Source organism: Callorhinus ursinus, unplaced genomic scaffold (genome assembly GCF_003265705.2).
Source record: "Callorhinus ursinus isolate GAN/ISIS: 27379988/994484 unplaced genomic scaffold, GSC_fseal_2.0 scaffold25, whole genome shotgun sequence".
NCBI lineage: Eukaryota > Metazoa > Chordata > Mammalia > Carnivora > Otariidae > Callorhinus > Callorhinus ursinus.
In genome coordinates this window covers 7,142,232-7,166,468 of record NW_027397087.1, presented here as the reverse complement: position 1 = coordinate 7,166,468, position 24,237 = coordinate 7,142,232, and the positions used below count along the sequence as shown (strand labels likewise).

The 24,237-nt window shown below is 44.3% G+C and overlaps 1 protein-coding gene across 6 annotated transcripts in view; it reads right to left on the bottom strand.

Moving 5' to 3' along the window:
• EIF2AK4 (eukaryotic translation initiation factor 2 alpha kinase 4) overlaps window positions 1–23,664 on the bottom strand; it is a 105,611-nt gene extending 81,947 nt beyond the window's left edge. Inside the window, exons 1-4 of one of the 6 annotated variants that reach the window (XM_073876792.1) lie at window positions 23,419–23,643; window positions 9,638–9,725; window positions 8,271–8,383; window positions 4,285–4,387 (exon numbers count right to left, since the gene is read on the bottom strand). In XM_073876792.1, coding sequence (XP_073732893.1) covers window positions 4,285–4,387; window positions 8,271–8,383; window positions 9,638–9,725; window positions 23,419–23,489 — 375 coding nt within the window. In that variant the 5' untranslated portion in view covers window positions 23,490–23,643. Of the gene's footprint in view, window positions 1–4,284; window positions 4,388–8,270; window positions 8,384–9,637; window positions 9,726–23,418 lie in introns of those variants that run through there. The other 5 variants (XM_025883823.2, XM_073876793.1, XM_073876795.1 and 2 more) reach the window with 5 other exon arrangements.
• Between the last annotated feature and the right edge of the window lie 573 nt (window positions 23,665–24,237).

The window sequence follows — 24,237 nt, the reverse complement described above, 5'->3', positions numbered from 1 at the left end:
TGCGTGTGTGTGTGTGTGTGTGTGTACAGGTGCGCATGTGTACAGCAAGAGACTGATTTTAAGGAATTGACCCATGCAATTATCGAGAGTCCAGAATATGTAGGGTAGACCAGCAGGCTGGAGACCTGGCAGGTCTGGTCTGACAGCCATCCTCTGATAATTTCCCCTGCTTCCAGAAAAGCCAGTCATTTTCAGTTAAAACCTCAAGCAACTGGGGCGCCTGGGTGGCTCAATCAGTTAAGTGTCTGCCTGTGGCTCTGGTCATGATCTCAGGATCCTGGGATAGAGCCCTACATCGGGCTCCCTGCTCGGTGGGGAGTCTGCTTCTCCCTCTCCCTTTGCCCCTCTGCCCCGCTCTTGCTCTCTCTCTCTCTCTTTCTAATAAATAAATAAAAATCTTAAAAAAAAATTTTTTTTTAAACCCTCAAGTGACTGGATGAGGCCTACCCACATTATGGAGGATAATCTGCCTAACCCAAAGTCTACTGATTTAAATGTTAACTTCATCTAAAAAAAAATACTTAGAGAAACATCAAGAGGGGCGCCTGGGTGGTTCAGATGGTTGGGCGTCTGCCTTCGGCTCGGATCATGATCACAGGGTTTTGGGATCAAGTCCCACATCAGTCTGCTTCTCCCTCTCCCTCTGCACCTCCCCACCCCGCTTGCACTCTCTGGCTCTCTCTCTCGTCGAATAAATAAATAAAATCTTAAAACAAAAAAACAAAAAGCAAACAAAAAAAAAAACAGAGAAATCTAGAACGATGTTTGCCCAAATATCTGGGTACCATGGTCTAGCAATTTTGACACATAAAATTAACCATCACATCTATTGCAATATAGCTGAAATTAAAAAAGGGACAACATCAAACACTGGCAAGGATGTGGAGAAATTGGATCACTCAGACACTGCTGGTGGGAATGTAAGGTGGTAGAGCCAATCTGGAAAAGTCTGACAGCTGCTTAAAAAACTGAACATGCAGCTTCCATATACCAACAACTACACTCCTGGGCATTAATCCAGAGAAACGAAAACTTACCTTCACATAAAAACCTATAATGATGTTTACAACAGCTTTCCCCCCCCCTTTTTTAAAGAGAGAGAACGTGAGGGAGGGGGCACAGGGAGAGAGAATCTTAAGCAAGCTCCATGCTCAGAGCGGAGCTTGACCTCACAACCCTGAGATCATAACCGAGCCAAAATCAGGAGTCAGAGGCTTAACCAACTGATTCACCCAGCTGCCCCCACAGCTTTATTTTTAATAGCCAAAAACTAGAAACAATTCAGATGTCTTTCACCTGGTGGATGGCTAAATCAACAGTGGTATATCTATACCATGGAATACTATCTAACAACTACTGATAAGTCAAACTATCTGGATGAGTCTCTAAGAGAATTATGTTGGGTGAAAAGAAAGTCAATCCCAAAGGTTACATACTGTATGATTCCACTTATGTAACATCCTTGAAGCTGAGTAAAAGGGTACATAGGACCTCTTAGTATTAGATCTTAAAACTGAATGTGAATCTGTAATTATCTCAAAATAAAAAGTGTAATTTAAAATAAAGCCCGGGCGCCTGGGTGGCTCAGTTCGTTGAGCGACTGCCTTCGGCTCAGGTCATGATCCTGGAGTCCCGGGATCGAGTCCCGCATTGGGTTCCCTGCTCGGCGGGGAGTCTGCTTCTCCCTCTGACCCTACCCCTCCTCATGTGCTCTCTCTCTCTCTCTCTCTCTCATTCTCACTCTCTCAAATAAATAAATAAAATCTTTAAAAAATTTGTTTTAAAATAAAGCCCAAGAAAGGGCATCAAAAGCAAGAGTAAACAAGTGGGACTACATCAAATTTTAGAACTTCTGCACAGCAAAGGAAACCATCCACAAAATGAAAAGGCAACCTACGGAATGGGAGAAAATATTTGCAAAACATGTTTCTGATAAAGAGCTAACATCCAAAATATAGAAGGAACCCATAGAACTTTAACAGCAAAACAAAACCCGAAATGATCCAATTAGAAAATGGGCAGAGAATCTGAATAGACATTTTTCCAAAGAAGATATAGAGATGGCCAACAGACACGAGAAGTTGCTCAACATCACTCATCATCAGGGAAATGGAAATCAAAACCACAATGAGCTATCACCTCACACCTGTCAGAATGGCTGTCATCAAAAAGACAAGGAATAGCAAATACTAGCAAGGATGTGGCAAAAAGGGAACCCTTGCGCACTGTTGGTTGAAATGAAACTGGTTCAACCACTATGGAAAACAATATGGAGGATCCTCAAAAAATAAACATAGGACTATGATATGATCCAGTCAGCAACCCCACTTCTGGGGACATATGCAAAGGAAGTGAAAACAGGATATGGAAGAGATACCTGCAGCCCCATGTTACTGCAGCATTATTCACAACAGCCAAGTTAAGAAAACAACCTCAGTGTCTGTCAATGGATGAATGAATAAAGACGATGTATATAAATGCAATGGAACATTATCTGGCCATGAGAAAGGATGTCCTGCTGTTTCCAACAATGCGGATGGACCTTGAGGACATTATGCTAAGTGAAATAAGTCAGCCAGAAAAAGACAAATACTGTATGATCTCACTTATATGTGGAATGTAAAAAAGCCAAACTCATAAAGACAAGAGACTGGAGTGGTGACTACCAGGAACTGGCAGGTTGGAGAAAGGGGATGTTGGTCAAGGGGTACAAACTTCTGGTTATAAGACAAGTAAGTTCTGGGGATCTAATGTACAGCTCAGTGATCATAGTTAAAAATACTGTATTGTGAAAAATAAAGCAAAAATATTTTCCAAAAAAATCCCACATCATGAATCTAAGAGACCAGAAGATTCTATAGTTGAATTTTCAGTATAACTCCTCATTATTTTTCAGTGAGACATTAGACTATATTAGAAAGAACTCTGCAGGGGCACCTGGGTGGCTCAGTTGGTTAAGCATCTGCCTTTGGCTCGGGTCATGATCCCAGGGTCCTGGGAAAGAGCCCTGCATGGGGCTCCCTGCTCAGCGGGGAGCCTGCTTCTCCCTCTCCCTCTGCCTGTCTCTCTGCCTACTTGTGCTCTCAATCTCTGTCAAATAAATAAACAAAATATATATAAAAAAAGAGGGAACTCTGCAATCATCCCCAGGGCCTACTTTTTTGTTCAGGTTGTTCTATAATCACTCTGCAGCTCAGCAATCACTGAAAATCTTGAGAACCGTAACCTAGAGGTGGGTCACGCTGTGACTCCTGGGTTATAGAATGCAACTGAAAACCTGTCCAGTCACTTTAACAGACGTCCAAAACAGACACAGAGGCCTGGGATAAGTCCTTACTTAACTCTAATGTTTTTGGTTTGTTTTTTTTTTTAAATAAAGATTTTATTTATTTATTTGACAGAGAGAGATACAGCGAGAGAGGGAACACAAGCAGGGGGAGTGGGGGAGGGAGAAGCAGGCTTCCCGCGGAGCAGGGAGCCCGATGCAGGGCTCGATCCCAGGACCCTGAGATCAAGACCTGAGCCGAAGGCAGACGCTTAACGACTGAGCCACCCAGGCGCCCCGACTTAACTCTTCTGTTTTAACAGGATGGTATTCTTAAGCATGAGCTGCCTTTCCTAACTGCCTAAGTGAGGAAAAGATGGGTCATACTTGAAGAGAAGTGGTCTGGCCTAAGAGACCCACGATAACCCACTGCCCCAAGAAGTCACCTAGTCTAGCCTTCTGGAGAGTTCTGCCACCCAAGGGGGAACTCATGTACACCCTGATGTGCAGAGGATTACAAAAGAATACGGAACTAGATGGAAATGCTCAAGTACAAAAGGGACGTTGATTAGTGGAGTATGTGGCTAATCACTGAGAAGGCAAACAATGAGCTCTTCTGGTGTGTAACCGGGAGAGGTGGCAAGGTTTGGTCTGAAATCACTTGTCTGCAAACATTTTTCAATGTAAACATTCAAGTCAAGATCAGGTTACGATGCCCGGTCCAAGGTGTGCCAACAGTGGCCAGGTTCACGTGGAGTCCTTTCAGAAAAATTCTGAGTCGTCAATGTACCCTCCATATACACTCTCCAATTTGTCATTCATAAAAACTGTACATTAAAGAAATACAAGTACCAATGTTCACCTTTGTACATATCAATAAGAAACAACATTCCAGTCAACACTGGGTTTGAGGTGCCACGGAAAAACCTCTTAGCCCAGGAGAAGGCAGGAAGGTGAACACTGGTGAACGGGATGAGAATTCTACTGTCCTGTTACAACTCCAGTTAAACGTATCTTACCTCTCCACAATGTTTTTTGGCCACTTTCTCTAGGTGGGATTTTAACAAATTAACACTTTCATTTGACAGACCTTTGGCATTCTTTAACTCTATTTCAGGGACTCTGGAAAAGAAAGAGACAAAAAGGAGTTACTCCAAAAAGTATGGCCTCTTTGCATAGTATTTGCTAGGTCCAAGCACTGAGCACAGGGATTTCACACAGGCCTCTCTATACCCCTAGCTGCCTCTTCCTCCATTTCCAAGGATTACAACTGTATCCTAGCAACTCTGTCAACACAGTGTTTGACATGGGGTCACCTGCAGTCCCTGGGGGAGAAGCTGGTCCCCCAGATGACTAGACTGAGTGGGCCTGATCCTGGCTTGCCCCCCAACATCCATTAACCCCGCTCTCACAGTTCACCCACAGGAGTCCAAGTGCTCCAGGCTCATCCGTGTGCTCCAGCACAAAGCAAGACAAGCACAACCAGGCAAGAGGAAGCCTCAAATGGGGCGCCTGGCTGACTCAGTCGGTAGAGCATGTGACTCTTGATCTCGGGGTTGTGGGTTCGAGCCCCATGTTGGGTGTAGAGATTACTTACAATTTTTTTATGTATGTATGTATGTATCTATCTACCTACCTATCTATTTATTTGACAGAGAGAGAAAGCACGAGCAGGGCGAGCGGGAGAGGGAAAAGCATGCTCCCCGCCGAGGAGGGAGCCTGATGCAGGACGCGATCCCAGGACCCTGGCACCATGAGCTGAGGCTTGACGCTTAACCATCTGAGCCACCCAGGTGCCCGAGATTACTTACAATCTTAAAGAAAAAAATGAAGCCTAGGTGATCCATCCAGCATTCCCACCACGTGCCCTGTCACATCACTCCTGATTGTCAACGAAGTGGAAATGCTCACTCACCCACTCACAGCTGAATCTACCTGGGGGTGTTGTGCACACTCTGCTATTACAAGGATGCCGAACACGCCCTTCTTCTCCCTGCCCAGCACAACCGACACTCAACGCTCTCTATTCAAAGTTTACACAGCCGCTCCTCAGGTTCCCCTTGGTTCCCAATCAAGAGATATCCAGGAACAATTCACGGAAATCAAATAGGTTTTATTTAATTTTACTGAAGAGAAGATGACTACTTCCTACCAAGCATTTCTGAGTAACTGATGGTATTTTTATCTTAGCAAAGCCTTTACGATTCACTGTCTCTGCATTCTCTCAATGCTTCAGTGTGACAGATGGCTACAATCATGATCTACTCGGATAGATGGAAATCTGAGAGAAAGGGAGTTGATATATATGAGAAAAAGAACAGAAATGCCATAGAGTCCTGCGTCTACGTGTGATCTAACCCAGGACTCTGTCACAGTGGCATGGAAGACTATTTTGCAGAAAAAGTGTTCCTGTATCATGTCATCTCAAAGGATAAGAATGTCCCCCCCCAGTCAAGCCCTACATAATTTCTTTTTAATTCAGCAGTCATTATGTAGCAGTATTAACAGAATGATGAAAAATCCAACTACAATACTAATTAAACTTAAAAAATTTTTTTTCCTGCTTTCTCTTTATGCCTTTGGCACAAAATTTATAATTTCATGTAGCTGATATTATAATGTCTACTCTGTAGCTTTTTATAATTATTTTCATGGTTTTTTTTTTTTAATCATCCCATATTATTTTTACCAATTGGACACATCAAGATTTACCAGAATGGCCCTCCAGCACAGTGGTTCCCAACCAGGGCTGACTGTGCCCCCAGGGGATGCCTGTCAATGGCAAGAGGGAAGAGAAACTCCACACCTCTTACCACATTCCTTCGCTATGCACCTCTTTCACTGGGCTGCTCCTGCGTTGTATCCTTTATAGTAAGCTGGTAATTTTAAGTCAAGTGCCTTTCTGAGTTCTACACGCCGTTCTAACACAGCATCAAACCTGACGAAGGGGTTGAATGAGCTCACAAATTCTTGGCCAGCTGTTCAGAAATACTGGTACATGCAACTGGCGTTTAAATTTTGTGGAACTGAGCCCCTAACCCAGGTCTGCAGTAACTATGCTAGCTTGTGTCAAAACTAACTGAAGGGCGCCTGGGTGGCTCAGTTGGTTGGGCGACTGCCTTCGGCTCAGGTCATGATCCTGGAGTCACAGGATCGAGTCCCACATCGGGCTCCCTGCTCAGCAGGGAGTTTGCTTCTCCCTCTGACCCTCCCCCCCACATGCTCTCTCTCTCTCTCTCATTCTATCTCTCAAATAAATAAAATCTTTAAAAAAAATTAAAAAAAAAAATACTGAACTGAATTGCTAGACACCCAGCTGTCAGAAAACACACCATCTATTTGGTGTCAGGAAAAATAAAACCAGAGAGGCGCGGCCTTATTTTTCTTCCATAAATTTAATTACCCTTTAACCAATTCATGGTTAACACCTGGTAAACACCTACTCTATCACCTAACACATGGTAAACACCTACTCTACCTACTCTAGGCACGATGTTAGAGACAAAAGAGGGTTATTAAATTCAAGAAACTCCTCTTGATCTATCTGTACTTTCATCTTCTCCATCAGCTGTTAGGATAACAAATTCCATACATTTCCCACCCACTCTGTAAGGCTCTGCTTCCTTCCTTGTATTTGTCACCTGATTCCCTGCACAGTAAGCACAAACCACAAAATGTCATCTAAGCCCATCTGCCTTTTGAAGTGGAATGTCTGAGGAAAGATTACACGGAATACACACATATTTCGAAAAGATGATACTTGGCTACTGACTGCCAGTGCTTTTGCTCTGTCAGTGGTTCTCATCCAGAGGCAGTCCACGTGCAGGGGGCGCCTGGGTGGCTCAGTCGGTTAAGCATCTGCCTTCGGCTCAGGTCATGATTCCAGGGTCCTGGGATCGAGTCCCGCATTAGCGGGGAGCCTGCTTCTCCCTCTCCCTCTGCCCCGCCCCCCTGCTCATGCTCCCTCTCACTCTCTCTTAAATAAATAAATAAAATCTCTTTACAAAAGAATGTATGTGGGGGTTTTATGGTTGTCTCATAGACTGCAGAGCACTCGTAGCATCACTGGCTGGAGCCAGGGTGTTATACACCATGCATCACGGCCCAGCCCCACACAGCAGAGACCCATCAGCAGTGCCCCTTGTAACAGTGTGAGTCAAATCTCCTTTTTCCTCTACAAAGTAAAACTCCCATTAGGGCCAAAAAGCTATTCTAAGTCCTAATGCCAACTATACTTTAAAACTAAGTGTACAAGGGCACCTGGGTGGCTCAGTCGGTTAAGCGTCCAACTCTTGACCTCAACTCAGGTCTTGATCTCAGGGTTGTGAGATCGAGGCCCGTGTCCGGCTCTGCACTGGGCAGGGAGTCTGCTTGAGGATTCTCTTTCACTCTCCCTCTGCCCCTCCCCACCCCCTAAAACAAAACAAAACTCAGTATACAAGGGCTCTACTAGTCCTCCTGACTTTATCCTTTTCTCCTAAGACTGTTCCTCTTCCCAATTTATGAAGAATTAAACAAAAATCAACACACGAGAGGGGCGCCTGGGTGGCTCAGTTGGTTAAGTGTCTGCCTTTGGCTCAGGTCATGATCCCGGGGTCCTGGGATGGAGCCCCGCATCTGGCTCCCCGCTCAGCAGGGAGTCCGCTTCTCTCTCTGCTCCTTCCCCTGCTTGTGCTTCCTCTCTCTTTCTCTCTCTCAAATAAATAAAATCTTAAAAGAAAAAAAAAATTTTTTTTAATGAACACACTAGAGAAAGCAAACAATTAATCATGGAGCAAACATTAGTACCTGGAGTGACTATTCTACAACTATAAGCAGACTTAACATGAGACAGGTTTCACGAAATGTCTACTGCGGACGTAGTTTCAGTGAGATATACATGATAGGAAATGAAATTTTAAGGGGAATAGAGGCAGAAAGGAGAAAATACCATTCATGTGTCTGTTTCTATGTTGTCAAAACAGAGAAGTGGTATCACATGGAAGGTATTTATAAATGTACTCACACATCTGGGTAGGTTGGTGGGCATCTAACCCTCAAATCCACTTGCACGTATACTTCTTCACCAGTCAGACCCTGAGGGTACAGAACTAAATTGATTTCAGGGGGCTCACTGACCTAAAAGAGAAAAAGAAAATCTTTTTTTTTTCCCCACCTGGAGAGCCAATTATTAGCAATTAAGATAATGAGCATCTTAGCTCGAACTTCTACTTTCTAAATATTATGTGCAACTGTACTTTTATACAGGTATTCGGTTATCTTTGCCTAAAGCATGATTTAAAAACAAAACCCGTGCCAGAGATTGCATCTTCCTTTTCAAAGTTATCTAAGAGGTGAAGCAAAATGTTCCACGGAGCATCTCTTCATTCACATGTTATGGAGTACCAATCGTGTGGTTATGCATGGGTACCATTCTAGGAGTAGGCTATGGGTACAGGGGCCAATTTGGACAGATATGGGCCCAACTAGCCAACACACATGAGAAGACAAGTACGTATTCGCCACAGTGATGAGTGCTACAAAGAAAATCAGGCAGAGTAATGGAAGATAGCGGTAAGGGCGATTTTCAGACAGGTGGGTCAGGGGCCTCTTGAGCAGAGGAAACTTCAGTTGAAACATGAATACTGAGATAATGACAAGTGAAAGCCTTAACATGGAAATCTGATGGCTCTTCTAAACGTGGGTATGCTCTCACCCAACTGCTTTTTGCCAAAGAAACCAAATACTCCATTTATTGTTCTTTATTAAATATGCTTTTTCCAAAAAGGTTTGAGGCACTTTATATTATCCGTATATCGTTAAGAGAAGGGAGGCTGAGGGAAGAAATATTTAGTCTCATGGTCCAGGCACTTAACCAACTCTGTATGTGGGCACGGCTACTGTTTTACAGATAAAGCAGCTCAGGCTCAGAAAGTTTCAGTTTTTTGCCCACAGACACACGACGACAAGGTTGGATTTCAGATCCAACTATGGCTCCCAAACCTGTGTCTTTTATCAGCCACTCCCTCATTAGTGCCAATCCTGAGCTGCTGTGACTGAGCCTTGACTTTGTCTTGGAACATCCAGGTGGCCAGGGCAAAAAGGGAAATGTGACACTATTTCACAGAAAAGGAAAAGCACAAAAAATTGGGGGGGGGGCAACAAAGTACATAGCAACACTAAATTCTAACAGGTATTTACAACCTACAGTACCCTGAATTACACGATAAACAAAATTCTCATCAACAATGTGGAAGCTCAGTTTTCATATGGCTTTATCCTAATGCTTGCTCAAAGTTGCAGGGTCAGGGTTCAGGAAAGCACAGATCTGTGAACGTGGTGAAACGTCCCGTGACCCATGAGGTTTTCCATGTGCTCAGTCAGCCATCTCACCTCATCACCCACAGTGATGGGTGTGGACGCTGTCAGGCACTGTGAGCACAAAGTGAGAAAACAGACGTGGTTCCAGCTGACTTCCAGTCTGGCGGGGGAAAACAATTAACACGTAAGTTCAAGTTCAGAAAGTCCTACTGAAGAGAAGACGTGAGTGATGGAATCAGCCACTCCATAATATGCCACTTTGGTTTAAGGATTATTTTGAGCTAAGGGTACTTGAAAACAGAAGGTGCAAGAAGGGCCCTCTGACCTCCTCTTTCCTTCCTGAAAACAGGAGATAAGACGCCCATGTGAAAGATGCCCTCCTACACTGGAAAGAAAGAAATATTCTAGGAAGCCTGGGTGGCTCAGTTGGTTAAGCATCTGCCTTCGGCTCAGGTCGTGATCCAGGGGTCCTGGGATCGAGTCCTGAGTCAGGCTCCCTGCTGAGTGGGGAGCCTGCTTCTCTCTCTCCCCTTGCTCCTTCCCCCTGCTCATGCTCTCTTTCTCTGTCAAATAAGTAAAATCTTTAAAAATAAAATAAAATAAAGATTTTATTTATTTATTTGAGAGAGAGAGAAGAGAGGGGGAAGGGCCAGAGGGAGAAGCAGACCCCCCAGTGATCAGAGATCCTGATGCGGAACTCGATCCCGGGACTCCTCATTATCAGAGAACATCGAGGCCGAGAGAATTCTGTACAAACAGAACGTGGCAAAATAACTCTCACCTTTCTTCAGTCTCCCCATATGTTCATTACTTTTCCACAACTGCCTCTCTTTGTTCAGCCTACCCTGTAAGCGCTTAGGCCTGGCCGCGTCACTGGGTCTTCATGTGCCCATGGAGTTTCCCCCGTGCGTGTAAATATCTGTATGTTATTCTCCTGTCAGTCTGTCTCATGTCAATTTAATTCTCAGACCTAGCCAGAGACCCTACGGGGATAAAAGTCCTGTCTAGTCTCCCTACACTCTACTTAGAGAATGACCCGCAGTGGGCGTGAGGGAACATACTTGGGCATGGTCATCAGGAAGACCTGAGTACACTGCACGGAAGCTGAGACAAGCCAGAGACCGAGCATTCCAGAGGAGGGAAGAGCACATAAAGAGGTTCAAAGTGAACATGAGGTTGATATATCCCAAAAAGCCCAAGGGAGGCCAGTGTGTCTGGAACATGGGAGGGAGGGGGGACACCAAGTAAAGCAGGAGAAACGTGTACTTGAGATAAAGCAGACAAAGAGCCTGGGCCTCAGGGAGGGAAGGGAAGTGTCTTCTCACAGATGCGTCTGAGGCTGAGTAGGGTGAGGGCAGAGAGCATCCAGTGCTGGGTAACGCGGGGCTGCAGGTGCCCTTGCCAAGAGCGGGCTCTGTGGGCACCGAACGCAGACCCCGGTGTGCCGAGGAGTGAACGCTAGCTGAGGGGGACCACTCGGCACAGCTGCACGAGGCCTTCAAGGAGATTTGGGCGTTAAGGGCACAGAGGATGGGGCCACAGATGGAGGAGGATGCGAAATCAAGGGGAAAATCTCTTGTTCAGTCTTAAAGATGGGAGACACTAAAGCATGTGAGGATGTTGATGGGAATTTTATGGAAGAGTAGGAACGAGACAAAACTAGGATCGGTGGGAGGGCAGACAGTGATGAGCACAAGAGAGACAGGAGGAGGGGCCCTTCTCTAGAAGGACAGAGGACGCAAGAAGAAAAAGCAGGCAGGGCGCCTGGGTGGCTCAGTAGGTTAAGCGACTGCCTTCGGCTCAGGTCATGATCCTGGAGTCCCGGGATCGAGTCCCGCATCGGGCTCCCTGCTCAGCAGGGAGTCTGCTTCTCCCTCTGACCCTCCCCCCTCTCATGCGCTCTCTCTCATTCTCTCTCTCTCAAATAAATAAATAAAATCTTAAAAAAAGAAAAGCAGGCAGAGACTGGTGGGTTTCCTCAGAGGAACCTCAAAGGTTTGAGCGTGAGAATGAATTAACAGGGCTCCAGGTCTCCTGTCCCCCTCCAAACAGGGCAGGCCAGCCGTGCTCTGAGTTGGATCCAAGACAGAATTTTGCACGGGAAGCATTTAGAGAAGAGCAGTTAAACAGGTAGCTGCTATAGGAAGAAAAGCAAAGACTATTGCCTTGACCAGGCTCCTTAAACAGCCTCTCTTTCGGAAGAACTTTTTATTATGGAGATTTTCAAACAAAAGCTAATAATGATATAATGAACTCCATGTGCCCACCATACAGTTTCAACAATTACCCGTTTATGGCCAATATTGTGTATCTATATGTTGCCTCTACTCCCGACCACGACCTGAGATTATTTTGAAGTACATTCTACCAATTCATCTTTGCCGCGTTACTGTTACTCATTCTCTAACAAGAATGCAGATCTGTAGGAGGTTATATATGTCCATTTACAAACGTAAACACTGAGAGAAAGGCTAGTTAGACTCAAAATTTTACCAGTGCTTTCTCCACCAGATCAAACCTTTACAGGCTTTCTCATCTCACAGGCCACAAATTTCGGAGAGATATTATGATCACCAACTAGTAATTTTATCAAGAAAATACTTTTTGGGGGTGCCTGGCTGGCTCAGTCAGTAAACCATGTGACTCGATCTCAGGATCGTGAGTTCAAGCCCTACACTGGGTGTGGAGCTTACTTAAAAGAAAAAAAAGGGGCGCCTGGGTGGCTCAGTCAGTTAAGCATCTGCCTTGGGCTCAGGTCATGATCCGAGGGTCCTGGGATCAAGCCCCATGTCAGCGAGGAGTCTGTTACTCCCTCTCCCTCACCCCCTCTGCCCACTTGTGCTCTCTCTCTAAAATAAACAAAATCTTAAAAAGAAAAAAAAAGAAAAAGAAAATGCATTTTTGCTCCTTCTTTATTGTATATATTATACCACTTTAGAAAATAATACTTTAGTATCAGGAGTAGAAGGAAGTACAAAAATAGAGCTCAGTCATATCTTAAGAAGGGTCAATTTATCTTATACTAATACATCTTCACTTACACATTGTTCTGCCTTTCATTTTCTCACTTGGTTGTTGACCAATGAAAAATTTATTTCAGAACAACCAATGAGGGGGTGCCTGGGTGGCTCAGTTGGTTGAGGGACCAACTCTTGGTTTTGGCTCAGGTCATGATCTCAGGGTCCTGGGATCTAGCCCTGCATCAGGCTCCCTGCTCAGTGGGGAGTCCTGCTTCTCCCTCTGACTCTCCTCCCTCTCGTGCTCTCTCTCTAATAAATAAATTTAAAAAATTAAAATTAAAAAAATAAAAATAATAAATAGATAAAATTATCAACAAGCCTTATAAGTAGAAACTGCAAATATAAACCAAAGGATAGGTCTTTCCTGGGCCCAGGATGGAAATGAACTTGTAACATATAGACAACATACACCACATAAAGTGAGTTATCCCTGCAGAGGCAAAACAGGGAATCTGGTTTAACATTCTGTTTTGTCTTTATGTAGGAAGTGAAGAGCGTTGTGAAAAAAATAAATGTGAGGGCGCCTGGGTGGCTCAGTTGGTTAAGCGACTGCCTTCGGCTCAGGTCATGATCCTGGAGTCCTGGGATCGAGTCCCGCATCGGGCTCCCTGCTCAGCAGGGGGTCTGCTTCTCCCTCTGCCTCTGCTTGACACTCTCCCTGCTCTCTTTCTCTGTCAAACAAATAAATAAAATCTTAAAAAAAAAATAAAAAAAATAAAATCTATAAAAAAAAAGAAAAAAAAAAGTGAAAAAAAAGTAAAAAAAAAAAAAAGAAAGAAAGAAAAAAGGGAAACGGTACAGAGAGCACGTCACTGTATGCCCAGAGGCCAGGGAATAGGAAGCAAGCTTCAGCAAAAAAAGAGGCCTGCTGGGGGAGTACACATTTTGAAGATATTCTTACTCAAGGGAATGCCTAATGAAGCACAACGGATCCAGTTCCGGACTGCTGGCAAGCCTCAGGCCACTAGGGCTACCATCCTTACATAGGAACACTGGGGCCTAAAGAAGTAGTAAGCACCCTGCAAACACTCCTGGGCTGGAACAGCCATGTCACACCATGCACATCTAGTGTTCCAGTTATTTCCACAATACAGCAACACTAGCAGGGCAGAAGTGGTAACAGTAATGAGCCCAGGTAATGCCAAAACAAACTTCTAAAAAAGAGGAAGGAGTTTTGAAGCAAAGTAAAGAGATTCCTGGATGTGTTGAAGGTTTCAGCTTTTTTTTTTTTTTTTTAAAGATTTTATTTATTTATTTGAGAGACAGAGAGAATGAGAGAGAAAGCACATGAGATGGGGGGAGGGTCAGAGGGAGAAGCAGACTCCCTGCTGAGCAGAGAGCCCGATGTGGGACTCGATCCAGGGACTCCAGGATCATGACCTGAGCCGAAGGCAGTCGCTTAACCAACTGAGCCACCCAGGCGCCCGAAGGTTTCAGCTTTAAGAGGTGCATGAGCCCAGTGGTGGTGGCTTGGATGAAGGAACAGACCCAAGGCCACTGAGGGATGACATACTATTGGACAAAAACCCAACAGCTTGCCTGGATCTGAGTACCACGTGGAACTAACTCAAAGAACGGCACACTGAGGAACGGGGTGTCTGCTACTTTCAAGGCTTTTTCTCTGGCTATTTTTTTTAAGATTTTATTTATTTATTTGACAGAGAGAGACACAGCAAGAGAGGGAACACAAGCAGGGGGAGTGGAGAGGGAGAAGCAGGCTTCCCATCGAGCAGGGAGCCTGATGCAGGGCAAAATCCCAGGATCCTGGGATCATGACCTGAGCCAAAGGCAGACGCCTAACGACTGAGCCACCCAGGCGTCCCTCTGGCTAACAATTTAACTGGACCAGAATGATATTCTTCTCCACAGGGCATAAACTTCAGGGTATTTCTCAGACTATTAATTGTTCCCCCAATATCCATTCTCCCCTTATTTCTTAGCAACAGAACCCCTGATTTTTTAGCTGTATACAGTTCCTTTGCAGCTAACTGTGGCCATTGGGTTAATTTCTGGTTATTGAGATGAACTATGGGCACGTAGGTGGCTCAGTCAGTTGAGTATCTGACACCTTTAGCTCAGGTCAAGATCTCAGGGTCCTGGGATCAAGCTCTGAGTCAGGCTCGTGCTCAGCGTGGGGTGCTTGTCCCTCTCCTTCCCCCTGCTTGCTCGTGCTCTCTCTCTCTCAAATACATAAATAAATAAAATCTTAAAAAAAAAAAAGATGAAAGAACTAACACATGCAACTTCATCCCTTTCTCCTTCCTGCTAACTGGAACGCAGATATGATGGCTGGCATTCAGACAGCCATTTTGGACCATGAAGGGCACATTAAGGATGGTGGAACAACAAATCAGAAAAAGCCCTAGACCCAAAACTTCTGCATGCAGAAAAACGAACTTTGTTAAGTTTTCTATAATATGTAGCCAAACTTGACACTAACCAATACAGGCACACTGAGGGAAAAAAAGAAAGAAAAAAAAAAAAAGAGGTCAGTCAGGAAACAATGACTTTGGAGGTAAGAGCAGAGTATTTGCCAAGCTTTCCTTGAGCAAACTGAGGGGCTTCAACATGTGAAGAGGCTTTTATGCAAGCCATGTTTAGGATACCACGCATGAGCTCATTATTAGGGCATTCAAGGAGTCCTGGAGCTAAACAGGACTTGATTAAAAACGATGGTCACAACCAAGATGTGCTGGGGAGTTGGAAAGGGTAGGGCCTCCTTCAAGTGTTCAGAAGATAAACGGTCATGAGAACAGTGTCGATAAAATTTTTTACTTACTCTACATAAGGAAATAATGAATTCCTGGAATATCTACAGGCAAGTATTTACAAAGTAAGGGATAACCCAAAAAAAATTTGAGAGCAGTAAAGGAGAGGAAAACACAATGCAGAATATATCAGATACAAAATGTACATACTACAAAATATACATTAAAAAAACAATTTGTTACCCCAATGTTTATAGCAGCAATGTCCACAATAGCCAAACTATGGAAAGAGCCTAGATGTCCATCGACAGACGAATGGATAAAGCACAAGTGGTGTGTGTGTGTGTGTGTAAACACACACAAACACAATGGATTATTATGCAGCCATCAAAAAAAATGAAATCTCGGGGCACCTGGGTGGCTCAGTTGTTAAGTGTCTGCCTTCGGCTCAGGTCACAGTCCCAGGGTCCGGGGATCGAGCCCCGCATCGGGCTCCCTGCTCCGCGGAGAGCCTGCTTCTCCCTCTCCCACTCCCCCTGCTTGGGTTCCCTCTCTCGCTGTGTCTCTGTCAAATAAATAAATAAGCAAATCTTAAAAAAAAAAAAAAAAAGAAATCTTGCCATTTGCAACAACGTGGATGGAACTAGAGGATATTATGCTAAGTAAGTCAATCAGAGAAAGACAATTATCATATGACCTCACTGATATGAGGAATTTGAGAACCAAGACAGGGAATCACGGGGGAAGGGAGTATCATAGATTACTACAGTAAGATGTGACTCGTATGTGCTCTTCTTAGGATCATGAAGCCAGATACACACTCCTGGACTGTGATCAAATAACCAAACCACTCCTCAGATGTCTAAAAAGGGGAAAAAGTGATGTAAACTCAATTCTATTTTTTTTAAGATTTTATTTAATTTGACAGAGAGACACAGCAAGAGAGGGAACATCAGCAGGGGTAATGGCAGAGGGAGAGGGAGAAGCAGGCTTCTCGCTGAGCACAGAGCCCAAAGCGGGACTCGATCCCAGGACCCCAGGATCATGACCTGAGCTGAAGGCAGATGCTTAACGACTGAGCCATCCAGGCGTCCCAATGTAAACTCAATTCTAAAAAGTAAGAGAGGTAATGCTCATTTGGACTCATCGAAACAAACGAGCTGAATCTTCAAGAAACAAAACCCAAGGATCTTAAAATACCCCAAAGGATTGGAACACTGACCTCAAGGGTGTCTTCCCAGCACAGTGCATGCCTCACAGAGGAGACCTCGGCCAGTGCTGGGAGACATGCCTGCTGTCCAGTCTGAACCTGCTTTTCTCTGGACACTTCCTAACACTCAGGCCCAACAAAATAAATTGGTTTAAGAATGTGTCTGTTTCTGTTAAAAGTACTGGAGTGAAAAATAAGACTATTAAAAATTGAGAATTTTGGGCGCCTGGGTGGCTCAGTTGGTTGGGCGACTGCCTTCGGCTTGGGTCATGATCCTGGAGTCCCGGGATCGAGTCCTGCATCGGGCTCCCTGCCCTGCAGGGAGTCTGCTTCTCCCTCTGACCCTCTTCCGTCTCATGCTCTCTATCTCTCATTCTCTCTCTCTCTCAAATAAATAAATAAAATCTTTAAAAAAAAAATTGAGAATTTTGTTAGTGATACCACACTGCAGCAAACCTTTTGGTTGCAAGGCTGAAGCATGAGGGTTAATGGCAGCCCATGATTAAATTTCACTGGATTGCAGGGGGCGCCTGGGTGGCTCAGTCGGTTAAGTGGCTGCCTTCAGCTCAGATCGTGGTCCCAGGGTCCTGGGATCGAGTCCCGCATCGGGCTCCCTGCTCAGCGGGGAGTCTGCTTCTCCCTCTCCCTCTTTGTGCTTGTTCTCTCTCTCTCTCTCTCTCAAATAAATAAATAAATCTTTAAAAAAAATTCACTGGATTACAAGATAAGCAGCAGATGAGAAGGTTTGGGAAATTAATTAAAACTACTAACAATTTTCTGTTGCACAGTAACATAAATACGCTTAACTCTACTGAACTGTACTCTGAGGAATGGTTAAGACGATAAATTCTATGCAATGTGTTATTTACTACAATTATATATAAAAAAGTTACACGATTCAAAGCACTTTCAGGTGTTTGGCCGAGAACTGTTACCTAGGACTCCGCGATTCACATAAAATTCTGATGGCCAGACTTGGCTCAATGTGGCCTCTTTCTCACACGCTTTAGATCTCATATTCTGTGAAGTGGAAAGAAACTAGTCTGTGTGAGAAAAGAACAAATCCAGAAATAAAGTAACATGTGCAAGCAAGATAATCTGGGCAAGTTTCTGGTTTTAAGTCTGCAAAGAAGTCAAAAATAAAAATGATGATAGTAAAAGCTCAGAAAAAGGAAATTAGGTAACATTCTTCTATAGTTTGTTTTTTAAATTTGATTTATTTAAACCTAAAAAAACCTAAAAACAAAAAACAGTTCTCCCATCCTCCCCTCCGCCCTCCAAGCAAACACCAATCTGTTCTCTGCCATCTATGAGCCTGGCTTATATTTTTAGATTCCACATATAAGAGAGATTATACAGTATTTGTCTTTCTGATTTTATGTTAAATGCTTTAATCACTGATTTCCCCCATATTATTTAAATAATAGCTCCATTTTAAACATATGTGAAAACAGATTAAAGACCTAAATGTGAGAGGTTCTTAGCAACATTTTTCTAGATATGTGTCTTCAGGCAATGGAAACAAACGCAAAAATAAACTATTGGAATTATATCAAAATAAAAAGCTTTTGCACAGGGGCACCTGGCTGGCTCGGTTGGTGGAGCATGGAACTCTTGATCTTGGGGTTGTGAGTTCAAGTTGGGTTTAGAGATCACTTTAAAAAATAAAATCTTAGGATGCCTGGGTGGCTCAGGTGGTTAAGCGACTGCCCTCGGCTCAGGTCATGATCCTGGAGTCCCGGGATCGAGTCCCACATCGGGCTCCCTGCTCGGCGGGGAGTCTGCTTCTCCCTCTGACCCTCCCCCATCTCATGTACCTTCTCTATCTCATTCTCTCTCTCAAATAAATAAATAAATAAATAAAATATTTTTAAAAAATAATAAAATCTTAAAAAAAATTTTTTTGCACAGTGAAAAATGAAACAAACAAAAAGACAATCTACTGACTGGGAGAAGATATTTGCAAGTGATATATCCAATAGGGATTAATATCTGTATATAAAGAACTTATACAACTCAACACCAAAAACCCACAAATAATCCAATTAAAAATGGGCAGAGGACCTGAACATTTTCCCAAAGACTTATAAATGGATGAGGCTGGGGCACCTGGGTGGCTCAGATGTTAAGCGTCTGCCTTCGGCTCAGGTCATGATCCCAGGGTCCTGGGATCCAGCCCCACATCGGGCTCCCTGCTCGGCCAGAAGCCTGCTTCTCCCTCTCCCACTCCCCCTGCCTGTGTTCCCTCTTTCACTATCTCTTGTCTGTCCAATAAATAAATAAAATCTTTTAAAAATTTTTTTAATAAATAAATAAATAAATGGATGAGGTGCCTGGGTGGCTCAGCTGGTTAAGCATCCAACTCTTGATCTCAGCTCAGGTCTTGATCTCAGGGTTATGAGTTCAAGCCCCATGTTGGGCTCCATGCTAGGCGTGAAGCCTACTTAAAAAAAAAGAAAAATGGCCAACAGACACATGAAAAGGTGCTCAACGTCACTAATCATCAGGGAAATGCAAATCAAAACCATAAGATATCACCCTACACCTGTGAGAATGGCTAAAATAAAAATTGTAAGAGGAAACAACTATTGGCAAGGATGTGGAGAAAAGGAAACCCTGTGCATTGTTGGTGGAAATGTAAACTTGTACAGTCACTGCAGTAAACAGTATTTTTTGAGGTTACTCAAAAAATTTAAAAAAGAAATACCATATGATCTAGTAATTTCACCACTAGGTATTTGCCCAAAGAAAATGAAAACACTAATTTGAAAAGATATACACACCTCTATGTTTACTGCAGCATTATTTACAGTAGCCAAGATATGCAAGCAGCCCAAGTGTCCATCCATAGATGAATGGATAAAAAAGAAGTGATCACACACACACACAAATGGAATATTACTCAGCCATAAAAAAAGAATGAGATCGGGGCACCTGGGTGGCTCCATCGTTAAGCATCTGCCTTTGGCTCAGGTCACGATCCCAGGGTCCTGGGATCGAGCCCGGCATCGGGCTCCCTGCTCTGCGGGAAGCCTGCTTCTCCCTCTCCCACACCCCTGCTTGTGTTCCCTCTCTCGCTGTGTCTCTCTCTGTCAAATAAATAAATAAAATCTTTAAAAAAAAAAAGAATGAGATCTTGCCATTCGTGACAATACGGATGACATAGAGGGTATTATGCTAAGTGAAATAAGTCTGATAGAGAAAGACAAAAACCCTATGATTTCACTTATATGTGGAATCTAAAAAAAAAACAAAAAACAATAAACAAACAAAAAGCAGAAACAGACTCACAAATACAGAAAACAAACTGATAGCTGGCAGAGGGGATGGAAGTGGGGGAACGGACAGACTGAGTGAAAGGACGTAGGAAATCCAGGCTTCCAGGTATGGAAGGAATACAGGAATAAAAGAGGATCAAAAGTACAGTATAGGCAGGTGGCTGGGTGGTTTCGTCCGTTAAGCATCTGACTCTTGATCTCAGCTCAGGCCTTGATCTCAGGGTTATGAGTTCAAGCCCCGGTTTGGGCTCCATGCCTAGCATGGAGCCCACTTAAAAAAAAAAAAAAAAAAGTACAGCATAGGGAATAGAGTCAATGGTATTCTAATAGGTTATATGGTAACAATAGTAAGAGAGAATAGCTACACTTGTGGTGAGCATGGCATAATGCAGAGAAGTGTAGAATCACTGTCCTACGCCTGAAACTAATGTAACATTGTGTCAACTATACTTCAATAAAAAAATAAATGAACATGAAAATATTCAGAATCTGAATTCTCCCCAAATTAAATATATGTAATGTTATTCCACTAAGAATGTCACCATAAGTTTTTGAACTAGGCAAGTTGATTCTGAAGTTCATATGGAACAAGCTATAGGGGTGCCTGGGTGGCTCAGTTGGTTAAGCTTCTGCCTTTGGCTCAAGTCATGATCCCGGGGTCCTGCGATCAAGTCCCGCATCAGGCTCCCTGCTCGGCGGGAAGCCTGCTTCTCCCTCTCCCACTCCCCCTGCTTGTGTTCCCTCTCTCTCTCAAATGGGTAAATAAAATCTTTTAAAAAAATTTTTTTAAGTTTGAAAACAAAGTTATGAAAGAATTAAAAGAAAACCATGAAGACTTCATTTTTTAGTGACAATGGAGTAGGGAAATCTTTTCTAGGAAAAAAAGGGGGGGCTATAAAACAAAAAAAAATAGGTCATTTTAACTATGTTAGTTTTAATCACATAAATTACGTAAGTATCAAAATGCACATGGCTAAATAGGGAAAAACATTTCCAACATATGACCCATACTGCTAATTATTTTTTAACATAAAATAACTGACAAGTGACTAACAAAACAGGTAATATATGGGATGCCTGGCTGGCTCAGTTGGTGGAGCATGCTACTCTTCATCTCAGGGTTGTGAGTTTGAGCCCATGTTGGGCATAGATATTACCAAAAACAAAACAAAACAAAACAAAACAAAACAGGAGGAAAAAAGAAAACAGACAACACAGTGGGGGAAAAAAGTGTTTCATTCATTTACTGGCAAAGATGAAAAAGCCTGCTGTTTACAATGCTGGGGACAATGTAGGAAAACAAGGACTCTCATACACTGCTGGTGGGCCCAGAGACAGAAGCAGCAAGCTTTTGGGAGAGAACTTTGCAACAGGTATCAAATTATAAATTAAGAGACCTTTGCTGACATGGAAGATAAGCCAAGATAACTAGTGCTACACGTATAACTCTAGAGTAAATTGTATTTTAACCTAGTAGTGTCCAAACTTTAGTATGTAAACTAATTATTAGCATTCATTCCCAAAACGTTTAGTTATCTATAAATGATATTACAAATGCTAGTAAACTGAAACCTCTGACACCTACATTCTAACACATCCCCTAAAAGAAGTCAAAGAACCCTGAAGTTTATTCAGGCCAATAAATTCTGACTTGAATTTACTGGCAGCAAATTTGGCCTGACCTGACAAGAGGCTACTAATAGCCTTTATTTATCCCAGTAATGTGAATATTTGAACATTCAGGTTTCATTGTGTTTAATTTTGGATGCTGCCCCCCACCACCACCCCCCTGAGGTGTTAGGTAAGCTATGGAATGTGTACACATGAACTTGAACACAAACACCTCTGAATTTTGAAACCAGACAGGTCTCTAGGGTTTTGGATAAAGGACTGTGGACCCACCTACTCTTTCCCGGAAGACGGGCACACGGGTGATAATAAGTACTTGCTGAATGACCGCACTCTGATTCATTGTTAATGGCCAGCAGTTACTTGCCTATGAGGCCTATGAAAGTGTTCAGGCTATTCATCCTGTGCTATGGACCACAGACAGCTATTTGAATTCTTCTGCCTGCCATTTACAGTTGTTTGCTTTTGTTAATCTTCTACCTGTGTTAGAAAGGTCACCCACTGTAAATTCTGGGATTACTGATACCCCTACGGACAGCAGCTCTTTTTTCCTGTCTTTTCGTAGCCTTAGAACTAGATAGCTAAGCATGTATAAAGCAAATAAAAGTGGCTCTGGGGGCGCCTGGGTGGCTCAGTTGGTTAAGTGTCTGCCTTCGGCTCAGGTCATGATCCTGGGGTTCTGGGATGGAGCCTCAATTTGGGCTCTCTGCTTAGCGAGGAGCCTGCTTCTCCCTCCCCCTGACTGACACTCCCCTGCTTATACTCTCTCTCTGTCAAATAAATAAATAAATAAATAAATATTTTTTTTTTCAAAAGAGTGGCTCTGAAGGAGGTCTTACAGACTTTGCCTTAGTCATGGGTAGGTACACTTTGTGACTCCCATTTTGGCTGCTTAATGGGCCTACTTACTGGTTCTATGTTTATCACCAAAAAGTTATATTATTTTTAATATAAGGATGTATAAGAGGAATATTTACATTTTTACTACTTCAGGTTTAAAAAAAGAAAAAAACTTTTTGAAATTAAGCACCAGAAAAGCAAGTTTCCCGAGGGCAAGAGGTTTGATGTGTTTTGCCCTGGACTGTGTTCCGGATGCCTAGAACAATAAATATTTAATGAAGGAAGAAGCACTTTGAGTGAAAGGAAGAATGTTTTTGCTCTGACAGCTGCAGAAAATCCTATCTGTTAAGGAAATCCCGGATACAGGCAGATGCTGTGAAATGCAGGAATGACAGGGAAGGAAGAGACTACCTTTTAAATGATATTCAGAGACAATTCCTCAAGGATCGGGGAGAAACCATCAGTGTCAGCTGCTTATAATGAGCCTTTACTCCCAGACAAAAGGGAAAATAATATTTTAAACCAAATGCCATTTCAAAGGTCTAAACTCAGCGCACTCCTCCATTACGACTAAGATGAATGTATTCTATACTCTCTAAGTGCCTTCAAGGAAGTTGCTCCAGGCCCGAAAACAGTGAGGACGCCTGAGGAGTACAGTGGGGTTTACAGGGTTTATAGTTCTGAACACAAGGGAGGGTGAGACTTGAAGGGAATAGTGATGCGGGGAGGGGGGGGGGGGGGGAAAGGGAAGGGTGTGGAAAGGCCCCCCCAGGGTCCCCGGAAAAAAGTTGCAACGGACCTCTATGATGCCCTGTTGTATCAAACTCCAGGGCTTTCAGCCCGGGGGGAAAGGGCAAGACTGAAGGAGGCGGGGATGTTAGGCCTAGAGTGGAAATGAGAAGTGTTAAGTAGGGCAGAGGAGCCAACCCGGAGAAGAGGCTGGGAGAGAATTCGGCCGAGGTGGGGGTTCTGAAGACCCCGCCGAGCGGGTGCAAGGACAAAAAGTAAGCGTGGGTGGAATCGGGAGGGACTAAAGGACTGAAGAATCGTAAAAAGGGCCGGTGGCTCGGTGTCGGCGAGGCCGGGCCGGGCCTGGCTGGGGGAAGTCGCGCAGAGGAAAGACTGGGCCGCAACACCCCAGCACCGCCCGGACCAGCCACATTCCTACCGATTTGCACGCGTCCGGTCGCAGGTCCTGGAAGTCGGCGCCGTAGATGGCCTCCAGAGCCTGCAGCTCATGCTCCTGCCGCTGCGGGTAGCTCTCCGGCGGCTCGTCCCGACCGCGCCCGGGGGCACCACGGCCCCCAGCCATGGCGACGCGGTGGCCCAGGCCGGGCGGCCTTGTGGGGGCGGTGATGGGCACCCGGCGGGCCCCGGGGCTGGGCTCCGCTCTCCAGACAGGCGGGTGGTTGGGGCTCAGCGCCGGGGGCAGGTCCGTGGGTGGGGGCTACGCGCCAGGGCGGGGCTCCGCGCGGGGGGCGGGCCCGGGGGCTGGGCGGAGCGCCCAGAATTGGCTTCAGCGGCGGGAGGACCAGCTCGCGGAAGCAAGGGAAAGAGGCCAGGAGATGGCCTTGCTTATTTATTGCGGGAGAACTAGAGCAAAGAAACGTGCAGGAACGTGGGAAAATAAATCAGTCAAAATGGAATGATAACGCCGGATGTTTTCACGAAATGCCTGGAACTTCTTTACTCCATCACAGATAGTGAGAGGAAACTCAAAAGGGCAGACTTTGGTGGGTTTTCAACTCACTTAGGTTCTAACCTTAAACCTTCCCGCAAGACTACTAGGAGTAAAGATCGTGACCTTTACTCAGCGTCCTCTCAGCTTTGTGCCCCCAAACTCATCCCTTTAAGGATGGATTCACCTGCCCTTTGTCCTTACATTCCCATCTTTAAGAATCTTCATTATCACCTTGCAATTTCAACTTTAAAATATCGGGATGCCTGGGTGGCTCAGGTCATGCACGATACCAGGGTCCTGAGAGGG